The sequence below is a fragment of the Ambystoma mexicanum genome, chromosome 3q (assembly GCF_040938575.1).
Source record: "Ambystoma mexicanum isolate Mex_15411 chromosome 3q, UKY_AmexF1_1, whole genome shotgun sequence".
NCBI classification, from domain to species: Eukaryota; Metazoa; Chordata; class Amphibia; order Caudata; family Ambystomatidae; genus Ambystoma; species Ambystoma mexicanum.
In genome coordinates, this window is record NC_090926.1 from 1,401,637 (window position 1) to 1,414,195 (window position 12,559).

Below are 12,559 nucleotides of genomic sequence, written 5' to 3' on the forward strand. Positions count from 1 at the left end.
ATTCTACAACGGGAATACTGAGAGGGGCGTTCTGGAGGATATAGAGGAATCGGGGCAGTGCCAGCATTTTGAAGAGTGCCGCACTGCCTAACAGCGTCAATGGCAGTGATGCCCAGTGAGCTACATCTTGCGAGTATCTTTTGATCAGGGGGTGTAGGTTTTGGGTTACATAATTGTGAAGTCTGTTTTTATTAGGACGCCAAGGTATCGGAACTGTGTGGTTTCAATACGGTATGGGGAGCCGGAAGGCGGAATGCAGTCTATCCCTTTTACAGGAAAGAACACCGATTTCACCCAATTCACTCTTAGTCCGCTAAAGACCCCATAAACCACCAGTAATTGAGTTACTATAGGGCAGGAGACCGCCGGGTCCCCCAGATACACTAGAAGGTCATCGGCATACAGGGACACCCTGTCCTCCCACTCTGAGTTCCAGCAGAAGCCGCGCCACCTGGGTGAGCTCCGTAGGATGACTGCTAGCGGTTCTATTATCAATGCAAATAGCATAGCCGAAAGTGAGCAGCCTTGCCTGGTACCCTTACCCAATGGGAATGTACGCGAATGCCAGCCGTTTACCCTTATCTCTGCTAGTGGGCAATTATAGAGGAGTTGGACCCATTTTATAAAAGAATCACCAAATTTCATCTTCCTCATGATCGCCCATAAAGCATCCCAATAGACAGTGTCGAAGGCCTTTTCGAAGTCTATTGCCAGTAATGCTAGTGATTGTTGTAGCACAGGTGCTCGTTCTAATGCCAGATGGAGTCTGCGAATATTCATTCTTGTCGACCTTTGGGGCAAGAAGCCACACTGGTCCGGGTGTATCAGTGTTCTGATGACCGCTTGGAGTCTATTTGCTAGCACTTTGGCCAAGATTTTGGGTTCACTATTGATTAGGGATATGGGTCTATATGAGCTGCACTCATCAGGGGGTTTGCCGTCCTTGGGGATCACTATTATGGTGGCCTTACGGAGGTCCAGTGGGAGCCTACCTTTGGTTAGGGAGGGCTCGAACATGTTGAGCATCTGCATGGGTATGTCCAGGCGGTTCAGTTTCTTCCAGATATCGATCGGGAACCTGTTGGATCCTGGCGTCTTGCCCGTTTGTAGCTGGGAGATAACCGCAGATATTTGTCAGGAGTGGCACTCTATTAAGAGTGGCACAGGACACCCAGAAAGGGTTTGGGTGGTTGTGCCAAATAAAGTGGACAGATAAGAACACGCACAGCGGAAAGGAAAGAGAACGAAGAGTAAGCAAGAGTAGCAAGGGAAAAGATACAGAATGAATACCCTCTTGGGGTGTATGCAGATATAGGAAAAGAGTATTCCACGAACCTTGGAAATACTCTAGCCTTCTGCACAGTTTGCTATAACAGAGGCCCACGCTGTTTGCTCATGACTTGGAACAGCAGCTCTGGGTGTCTGTAATGTAGAAACAGGACAAGGGAAGGGGCAGAGGTTGACTGATGGGAACCAACAGACAAGCTCTGTACAAAAGGGTCTACAAACAGTACAAGAGAAGATACTACAGACAAATCCAGGAAAGGAGGTGATAGCAAACTAGCAGAAGGAAATGAAAGGAAAGTCGTGTAACAGGATAGGATAGCAGAGGACAGTAAGGAACAAGGTTGAGAGCTCAGAGGAGCAGGAAAGCTATGAGTAAGCCCACAGGAGTAGGACTGTAAGGTAGAACGCCCAGAGGAAAAGGGCTTAGGGCAGCAGAGTAAAGCAGACTGCACGGCAAGGATCCCGTAAGGGCCGGGCAGTAAGGAGTGAACCCTGAGAGACAGGGCCGCTGAACGTAGAAGGTAGCAGAGGACTGTAGAGGCTGCTAGGCCGAGAGCCCAGCGGAAAAGGTAGGTAGTAGGCAGCAGAGCGTGATAAGCTGCAAAGTAGGAAGGCCCAGAGGACAAGGGCTGTAGGTAGTCAGAGTGAGGTAGGCTGCAGAGCAGGGAGCCCCAGAGGACAAGGGCTAAGGCAGCCGGAGTGAGGCAGGCTGCAGAGCAGGGGGCCCAGAAGACAAGGGCTGAAGGCAGCCGGAGTGAGGCAGGCTGCAGGGCAGGGAGCCCAGAGGACAAGGGCTGAGGCTGGGAAGCAGCAGAGCGTGATCAGCTGCAATGTAGAGGGCCCACAGGGCAAGGGCGGAGGCTGGAAGGCAGCAGAGCGTGATCGGCTGCAATGTGGAGAGCCCGGCAGGGCAAGGGCGGAGGCTGGAAGGCAGCAGAGCGTGATCGGCTGCAATGTGGAGAGCCCGGCAGGGCAAGGGCGGAGGCTGGAAGGCAGCAGAGCGTGATCGGCTGCAATGTGGAGAGCCCGGCAGGGCAAGGGCAGAGGCTGGAAGGCAGCAGAGCGTGATCGGCTGCAATGAGGAGAGCCCGGCAGGGCAAGGGCGGAGGCTGGAAGGCAGCAGAGCGTGATCGGCTGCAATGTGGAGAGCCCGGCAGGGCAAGGGCAGAGGCTGGAAGGCAGCAGAGCGTGATCGGCTGCAATGAGGAGAGCCCGGCAGGGCAAGGGCGGAGGCTGGAAGGCAGCAGAGCGTGATCAGCTGCAGTGTGGAGAGCCCAGAGGAGCAGGGCTGTGAGGCAGGGAGCCTGGAAGGCTATGGCTGAAGGCAGCAGGGTGGAGCAAGCAACAAGGCAGGGTCCAAGCAGGAGTGAAGGTAAGCAGCATACAAGATCCGTAGGAAGATGCAAAAGGTGGAGGAAGGACTCTCAGATGCAAGAGGCTGAGCCACTGCAGGCAGCAGCCTTTATACTGCCTAGCCCAGCACAGGGGCAGGCTAATTGGTTGCACCTGGCGAAGCACACCTGCAGGCAATCGGCCACCTCCCTTTCTGTTCCTGGGCAGGTGGAAGCAGGGCAAGTCCCTAGGGCTTCTGGGGGGGCGTAGTTCCTTTGATAACCAATAGGAACAGCCAGGAATCGATGCTTGTAGCCAGGTGCATTATGGTATTCGTAGTTTGTTGGAAATAATAATAAAGCACCAAAGTCTCGCAAATGGGAAATAAAGTTCCCAAAGTAAATATAGATGGATCCAAGAGTCTGTTGTAACTAAATGATAAACATATAGTCCAAATTGAGCGTAAATGGATGCGCCCATGGCGCAGGCATGACAGTATGCCCCTCTCCAGGCCCCTCTCCAGGCTCCCTGAAGACCGACCTGTAGGAAGAATGTCTGTCACACCGTACAAGAGTCTTACTCCAAAAAGGCACATCATGAAGCACCAGAAACGGGTTGCAAGGTGAGAGTCTTGAATGACGGAGATAGTACCAAAGTTCTGAACTTTTGATGTAGAAATCAGAATAGACGAAGTCTTTGGAACACAGACCCCAACTGTGTGTGCATGAAGAGAGCAACTGCGAAAAACTGCTGCAGGCTCCATGATAGATTTTACTTTGACGGGCAACAATATGGTGCTGGAAAGTGGAGCCATAGGTACAGCAGAGTTGGTAGCTTTAGGAAGGCTTTCCAAGACATCCGGAGCAGCAATGACAACGTTAGGGTTAGCCGCAGATAGTTCAGGAGTCACAGCGGCGGTTTTCCCATGATTAGTAGACAGTTCAGAGGTAACAGCAGCAGTGAGATCTTGAATGGCTGTAGAGAGTATCAAGGCGGTAGCAACTGGGTGTGTGGGTGTCATGAGAGAGCCAGCGGGCTGGAACGCACCTGAGACTGGTAGAGTAGAGTCTGGCAGTCTTAGTGCTATAGATACACCAGCAGGAACAACTGGAGCAGTAGTCTTAATAGGAAAACCCTTAACTGACCTTGCAACAGTTAGCATGGCGGATGTAGGATCAGGAAGAGAAGGTGCTGAGGGATCAGGTTGTGTAGCAGAGGATTCTGCTGCAGCGAGGACAGCTGCGAAGGAAGTAGAAATCTGGGCATCGGGAGCATCAGAATTAGCAGTAGCTTCAGGAATCACAGTAGCTATAGCAACCTCAAGATTTGCAGCAGAGACTTGAGGAGTCTCAAATGTGGCAGGGAGTTTAGGAACCACAGCAGCAGGAAGATCATGAATTGCAGTTGAAAGTTCTGGTGCTGTAGCAGCTACAGATAGTTCAGGTGTTGCAACTACTGGTAGATCGGGTACCACAACCACTGGCGATTCAGGGGGTATCGAAGAAACTGAAGATGTTGATTGCTCAAGAGTGTTGTCTGATAGCACAGCCACACTTTGGCAAGCCCCGCTTGCCACTTCAGCATGCTCGGTGTGAACTGCGCCAGTCTCTTCAGCTGCCATTGTCATTTCAGAAGAGGTTGTAAGTGTGAGTACTGGACGATAGGCAAGGGTGAGGGCGGAACCATCCTTTGACTCAGAGGGATTTCCAATCAGAAGACCAACCTTGTTTTGTGGTGTAATGGCTGTGTGCGTGATTTGACCCACCGGAGAAGTTAATTCTTTTCTGTCAGTACAACAACCTGAGTTTCTGTGGCTGGAAGGTGAAAGAGCTGTGTCAGTCTCTAGAAGGGATACATATGCTATATTTAGGTCTTCCATCTGCTTGGTATAAGGATGTATACTTTTCTGTATGGCAATTCCAGGCCTTATCATGTCGATCTCTAAAGATAAGATGTCAGGTGTTGGACATAGTGTCAGATGGTCTGGTGACTTGTGTCCCTTCATAAGATTCTTATAATACAAATAAACAAAGTCATCATAGAGGTCTTCGGTCTTTCTTTTAAGGGGTAGGAGTTGTTCGTGTAGCAGGTAAGTATCATTAGTTTGATCTAAAGCTTCAGAAGCTGGTGTGGCAGAGAATTCGGTTGTAGCAATGGGAAGACTGACCTTAGGGTTATTGTGGTTAGTAGATACAGTGGAAGCATTAAGACAACCGATGGTTAGTATAGGTCTTTTGTGCCCAGGACCAAATGCACAAACCTCAGGATAATGACTGCCTTGTCCTGTCAAATAAGGGTTTCCAGCATTCTGGGGAGCTTGCCAAGCTGATCTTGCGCATATCACTCTGGCAACAGAGTATTCTGGTTTAGAGTCTTCCACAATGAGTGCTATATCCTTGGCTGTTGCGGTGTTAGAAGGCTTGTCAGAAGACGCAGGAGTGTTTTTCACTGTTTGGTTTAACAAGATCTGTAAGAATTCATTGGGCCTCATTACACGGAAGGCGGTAATCCAGGGTGCTATTAGCACCCTGGACCATGCCGGTAAATTACCGGCACCGCCTTGGCGGAAAGGGGATTTACCGCCCCATTCCAAGGTTGGAGGGGCGGTAAATCCCCTTTCCGCCATTGCCCTTCCCCATTCCCATTTCAGCCCCATAGGGCTCTATGGGAATGGGGAAGGCGCTAATTACGGCACCGCAATTTTGCGGTGCCGTAATTAGCTCCGAGGTCCCTTAGCGGGTTGGTACTTAACGCCTGCAAGAAGCAGGCGTTAGTTCCTCCAACCCGCAAAGGGACCTCGTAGTACGGCGGTAAGGGTTAACGGTCACCGTTGCCATTAACGGTGACCGTTAACCCTTACCGCCGTCCGTGTAATGAGGCCCATTATCTTGCTGTAGCTCTGCAACAGATAAGGACTGCGGGTCATAGTCGCAAATGTCATAATAATTGTACATGGAAGAAGGGTCAGCTAGCCAGTGAGTATAGTACCGTGCTTGTAAATCTTTGTTTACTGAGGCCAGACTGTCCTTTAGACTAAGGTTCTTGTTTGCTGTCTTTAGGGAAACCATAGGTTTATGCAAAGGTTTCTTAACCCGAAAGGAAAGCATCTTTGTTCTGTTTGTGCCTTTTCGGCCTATGGAACAAGAAATTTTTGGCTCTTGCATTCTGTCAGGAGTGGCAATCTATTAAGAGTGGCACAGGACACCCAGAAAGGGTTTGGGTTGTTGTGCCAAATAAAGTGGACAGATAAGAACACACACAGCGGAAAGGAAAGAGAACGAAGAGTAAGCAAGAGTAGCAAGGGAAAAGATACAGAATGAATACCCTCTTGGGGTGTATGCAGATATAGGAAAAGAGTATTCCACGAACCTTGGAAATACTCTAGCCTTCTGCACAGTTTGCTATAACAGAGGCCCACGCTGTTTGCTCATGACTTGGAACAGCAGCTCTGGGTGTCTGTAATGTAGAAACAGGACAAGGGAAGGGGCAGAGGTTGACTGATGGGAACCAACAGACAAGCTCTGTACAAAAGGGTCTACAAACAGTACAAGAGAAGATACTACAGACAAATCCAGGAAAGGAGGTGATAGCAAACTAGCAGAAGGAAATGAAAGGAAAGTCGTGTAACAGGATAGGATAGCAGAGGACAGTAAGGAACAAGGTTGAGAGCTCAGAGGAGCAGGAAAGCTATGAGTAAGCCCACAGGAGTAGGACTGTAAGGTAGAACGCCCAGAGGAAAAGGGCTTAGGGCAGCAGAGTAAAGCAGACTGCATGGCAAGGATCCCGTAAGGGCCGGGCAGTAAGGAGTGAACCCTGAGAGACAGGGCCGCTGAACGTAGAAGGTAGCAGAGGACTGTAGAGGCTGCTAGGCCGAGAACCCAGCGGAAAAGGTAGGTAGTAGGCAGCGGAGCGTGATAAGCTGCAAAGTAGGAAGGCCCAGAGGACAAGGGCTGTAGGTAGTCAGAGTGAGGTAGGCTGCAGAGCAGGGAGCCCCAGAGGACAAGGGCTAAGGCAGCCGGAGTGAGGCAGGCTGCAGAGCAGGGGGCCCAGAAGACAAGGCCTGAAGGCAGCCGGAGTGAGGCAGGCTGCAGGGCAGGGAGCCCAGAGGACAAGGGCTGAGGCTGGGAAGCAGCAGAGCGTGATCAGCTGCAATGTAGAGGGCCCACAGGGCAAGGGCGGAGGCTGGAAGGCAGCAGAGCGTGATCGGCTGCAATGTGGAGAGCCCGGCAAGGCAAGGGCGGAGGCTGGAAGGCAGCAGAGCGTGATCGGCTGCAATGTGGAGAGCCCGGCAGGGCAAGGGCGGAGGCTGGAAGGCAGCAGAGCGTGATCGGCTGCAATGTGGAGAGCCCGGCAGGGCAAGGGCGGAGGCTGGAAGGCAGCAGAGCGTGATCGGCTGCAATGAGGAGAGCCCGGCAGGGCAAGGGCGGAGGCTGGAAGGCAGCAGAGCGTGATCGGCTGCAATGTGGAGAGCCCGGCAGGGCAAGGGCGGAGGCTGGAGGGCAGCAGAGCGTGATCGGCTGCAATGTGGAGAGCCCGGCAGGGCAAGGGCGGAGACTGGAAGGCAGCAGAGCGTGATCAGCTGCAGTGTGGAGAGCCCAGAGGAGCAGGGCTGTGAGGCAGGGAGCCTGGAAGGCTATGGCTGGAGGCAGCAGGGTGGAGCAAGCAACAAGGCAGGGTCCAAGCAGGAGTGAAGGTAAGCAGCATACAAGATCCGTAGGAAGATGCAAAAGGTGGAGGAAGGACTCTCAGATGCAAGAGACTGAGCCACTGCAGGCAGCAGCCTTTATACTGCCTAGCCCAGCACAGGGGCAGGCTAATTGGTTGCACCTGGCGAAGCACACCTGCAGGCAATCGGCCACCTCCCTTTCTGTTACTGGGCTGGTGGAAGCAGGGCAAGTCCCTAGGGCTTCTGGGGGGTGTAGTTCCTTTGATAACCAATAGGAACAGCCAGGAATCGATGCTTGTAGCCAGGTGCATTATGGTATGCGTAGTTTGTTGGAAATAATAATAAAGCACCAAAGTCTCGCAAATGGGAAATAAAGTTCCCAAAGTAAATATAGATGGATCCAAGAGTCTGTTGTAACTAAATGATAAACATATAGTCCAAATTGAGCGTAAATGGATGCGCCCATGGCGCAGGCATGACAATATTTCATCCACTGTTATTTTGCTATCTAACATGGTGACCTGTTCCGTGGTAAGTGTTGTGAGATCAATGTGTGGGGGAGCAGAGAAACAAGGGAGTGGGGAGCTAACAACAGGGAAGGGGGGGGAGGTAGTCACGTTGTCAACAAGGCATTTACAAGCAACCAAGGGAGGAAACAGTGGGGATCAGATCACCCAGTCTAAGGTGGGGAGGGAGACCCTAGGTGTTGGGGTGGGTGGAGCCATTTCATCAGGTGAAAATTGTGCAAGCACTGATTTTTAGCAAGCTGGGCTACTGCAACTCTATGTAGGCTGGTCTGCCAAAGTGCTTATACACAAATGCAAGTACTCCAAAATAGGGCAGCTACACGAGTCTATGGCCTGGACAAATTAGACCACGTGTTTCCAACTTTAAACTCTCTGCAAATACTGGAGAAAAAGGTCTTGGGCCTCCCAGTCAGTTCAGACAGTGCACTCACTACAGCTAGAACGCCGAGGTCCTCAACCTCACAGAAATCACATGCAATGGCCCAGAGAAAGAAGAACCTTAATGCCAAGTCCCTGGTGACCCAGGGACCAGTGTTATGGAACGACGAAGTCTGTACAGAATGAACCAAAAGGCAACATTACAAGCGACTGGAACTTGCAGTGGAGTGGAAACTACATAGGGACATCCAGATTGGACACTCCCTCCTGCACATCCCTAGCAATGGACACACGAGGGCGCTTCTGGCACCCAGGATGGGCCATCTCGACCCATAATGCACTGCTGCTTCCCTGTGTCTGATAGGACGTTGCTGATTCTCCCTGTGCAGGGTTCATTCCCTTGTATGGCTGCCTATACAAGTCCCCTGAAGCAACCAATCATTGCGCGTGGTGCATTTAAATTCATTAATCAATACGGGGGCAGTTCTCATTGATCTGTGGGTGCCAAAATGTGAAGGCACTGCACCCTAGCCCCTCCACTTCTGCAGATTTCACATCGCAAGCCCCCGATTTACGTAGGGAAGTTGGAAGTGGGTCTGCGCAAACTCGAGGGGACCCTACATACGTGATCAAGTATCTGGTGTGTTCCTGACACTGGAATCCGCATGGCTCACTGACCCTACATCATGGAGGGTGTCTGGCCAGCTCCCCAACAGCGCCACGCCAGTGACCCTTAATTACACTGCCCATCCCTGCAAATGTATTATTTTGCATTTCCACTTCTGTTCAGGAGCTGGAAATGAAATAAGGAAATAGAAACTCTGAGGCAAAGCATGAGCATTTCTATGTTTGGCTCTGCTGTATTCAGACACCAGGCAGCATTACAGTCCCCTGGGGCTAGCCTGGGAAGGACGAGCCCAGGCGGCGTGAAGGGAGGTGCAGGCCCGAAGCACGTCCAAGTGCAACGCATTGTGAATCTGGATGCGCTTCAATGTGTGCACCTGGCCTGCATTTTCCCTCAGGGATGTCATGTTTTTCAATCAACATAAACGCAAAATGTAGGTGTTTTGTGCACTTGCGTGTCCATCTCTCCATCGCCTGTGCGGTTTCTCTTACTCTCTCCTCTGCACCCTTCTTGCCTCTCAGCTCACCCTCATTTGCGGGGTGTTCTCCACCTTACTGATTTTCACTTTCCCAGCAACCCATTCAGTGTGGCCTAGTCCCCATCACAGTCCTAGTATGATCACAGTAATAGCCCTGTCACATTCCTAATCACAGACACAGGGGGTCTTTACGGGTTTGTCGGTAACGCGTCTGTAATACGGGTGGGTTACTGGCAAACCTGCCTCACTGTTACCATTGCCCGATATCCTGGTGTTACCGGGATATTACGAATGCCGGCAACGGCGGTAAGTTCCCATTCCATGGAGTCCGATAGGAGTCCATGGGCCTCATTACGACCCTGGCGGTCCGGAAATAACGGTGGCGGTAAACCCGCCGCCACCGTTGTTTCCGGACCGCCTGATCCCGACCCCTGCAGGCGGGAGGTGATGTTCCCGCCAGGTCTGACCTGGCGGGTTTAACACCTCCCTCATGCAGGCGGACGAGGAAACACCGGCAGCATTACAAGATGCTGCCGGTGTTTCCATGATCCCGATTCCCATTGAGTCCCATAGGACTCAATGGGAATGGGGATTTACACCATTCCGCCTCCGTGATTCCCGGAAAACCGGGGTTGTAATGTCTCGGTAATTCCGGGAATCACGGAGGCGGAATGGTAATACGAGTCCGGCGGTAACCAGGCGGTTTTACCGCCGCGGTTACCGCCGGACTCGTAATGAGGCCCCATGTAATGGGTTTGCGGCGATCACCGGCAGTACCAGTGTCGGTGATTGCAACAATTATTTGCCGATAGGGGCCTGCCGGTAGTTCACTGCCCCTACCGCCGGTCCAGTAAAAAGGCCGGAGCGGGTATTACCGGCATTTTTTCCAGCATTTTTACCAGACCGGCACATTCATAATGAGCCCCATAGTCTTCATTGCAGTGCTTGCCACAGACCTAGTGCTCGTCACAGTCAGATGCCTGGTCACACTCCTCGTCACCGTCTTAGTCCTCATGAAGGTTCTGGTGTCTTTGTCGTAGTCATTAACAGCCATAATCATCCTAGGCCCAGTTCTCATTACAGGACTACTCACAGTCCTATTCCTCGTCACAGGTGTAAATCCTAGGCCCAGTTCTCATTGCAGGACTACTCACAGTCCTATTCCTCGTCACAGGTGTAAATCCTAGGCCCAGTTCTCATTGCATGACTACTCACAGTCCTATCCCTCGTCACAGGTGTAAATCCTAGGCCCAGTTCTCATTGCAGGACTACTCACAGTCATATTCCTCGTCACAGGTGTAAATCCTAGGCCCAGTTCTCATTGCAGGACTACTCACAGTCCTATTCCTCGTCACAGGTGTAAATCCTAGGCCCAGTTCTCATTGCAGGACTACTCACAGTCCTATTCCTCGTCACAGGTGTAAATCCTAGGCCCAGTTCTCATTGCAGGACTACTCACAGTCCTATTCCTCGTCACAGGTGTAAATCCTAGGCCCAGTTCTCATTGCAGGACTACTCACAGTCCTATTCCTCGTCACAGGTGTAAATCCTAGGCAGTCCTATTCCTCGTCCTATTCCTCGTCACAGGTGTAATGCCTAGTCCTCATGTGGCTCTCCTTAGCAGGCTGTATAAGCTTCAGGCCTCGTGCCTCAGCTGCTGATGTAAACTGTTAGGTGTATTTAATGAGCCAGAAGAGGTCAAGGGATCCTCAAATAGCCACGTGGAGACCGCCTCACTCTTCTGCTTGTAGGTTCTTTGTGCTGGGACAGTTCTTTATGGAGCGGCATAAGTTGATTCCTATAACTGTAAAATGCAATGAATTGCAAACACCAAGAGATTGGCATTGCCAGTGCTTGGTAATACACGGAATGGTTTGGAATTTTAGAACCTGAGCTTGTCCTTTGTCAGAGGAACATGGCACTAGATAAGATGGGCTACCTGACATGTTTCATTATTTGGTATATAAGTATGTCGCTAGGTTCTACAGTTACTTATCTTTGGATGGGAGACGCAACTAAATGAAAGGGTTTGGCCTTTTTTGTTTTTCTGTCATGATTCTGAGCTATGCATGATGTATATATATTAGTCATATTTTAGCATGAAGAGAATGAATATGATACTGGCAGTGGCCATTCCTTTTTATAAGCCTCTAGAGTCTAGCATATTTTTTATAGCACATGGATTATGTGGATTTGTATGAATATTTGACCAAATTACACTACTTTTGTTGTATATAAGTTTATTTTTACTATTCTTTTTGGGTATGGCAGAATCCCACACGTGTGGGCGGTGCGTCCAGCACAGCTGCAGAATGTTTTTGTAGGTTTACAATCGTGAATCATCTCTTGACCGCGGTTGGTCCTTGCCACCTGCAAGTGAAAGGGGCACTAGAGAAGCTGCAGTGACAGTGTTAAGACTAGGATTAAACTCAGGGCTTCTTGAGGATCACAAATGGCCGTGTGTGGCCTGGCGGCCATCTTAGGTTGGATCGCTATACAGACAGTCGTTGCTATTGAGCATGCAGCATTCTAGTACAGGGAATTTCAGAGCACCAGCATTGATTTGGGTACAGGCTTACCTCCACGTTGAGCAGGCGTTGCCCTGCCAGGGCTGTGGGGGTGCTGCACAGGGCCTCCCCCTGGCTGACCTTGCTCTTCATTACCTGCAAGTGGACGTAGAGCCAGAGTAGCCGGCAGTCGCAGCGCCATGGGTTTCTGCTCAGCAGCAGCTCCGTTTGAGCCCCAAGCAGGGGCAGGGACAGGATCTCCAACTGGTTGCCCCTCAAGCTGAGGGTCCGTAGCCTCCTCATCCCGGCAAAGGATGTGGAGCTCACTTCCTGCAGGCCCAGCTCATCTAGATATAGCTCGGTTAGTGAGCGCAGCTTGCGTCCGAAGGATCCCAGCTGTCGGATGGGGTTGCTGCTGAGTCGTAGGGATTGCAGGCTGCTGGCCTGGCGCAGGGCCCTGGGCACACTGGTCAGGTTATTGGCTTCCAGACTCAGCTTCCTGAGACGACGGGGTCCTGCAAAGGCCTTGATGGAGATGTTGGACAGCAGATTGTTGTTGAGGTAGAGCCAGCGGAGCTGTGGCAGGTCATTGAAGGTCTGGTTTGATAGTTCAGTCAGCAGATTGTGGCTGAGGTAGAGGGCGCTCAGCTTATGCATGGGCTGGAATACATCTGTCATGAAGAGAGAAAGGAGCACAAGAGCACATTTAAAAGCTGGAGGGTCCGATTGGATGCCAAGTTATAGGATAGAAGATGGGGA

The 12,559-nt window shown here is 51.2% G+C and overlaps 1 protein-coding gene across 1 annotated transcript in view; it reads right to left on the reverse strand.

The window, feature by feature from the left end:
• Positions 1-12,559, reverse strand: part of LOC138582001 (chondroadherin-like) — a 162,243-nt gene that overhangs the window by 62,434 nt on the left and 87,250 nt on the right. Inside the window, exon 3 of the mRNA XM_069652894.1 lies at positions 11,873-12,471. Coding sequence (XP_069508995.1) covers positions 11,873-12,471 — 599 coding nt within the window. The remainder of the gene's footprint in view (positions 1-11,872; positions 12,472-12,559) is intronic.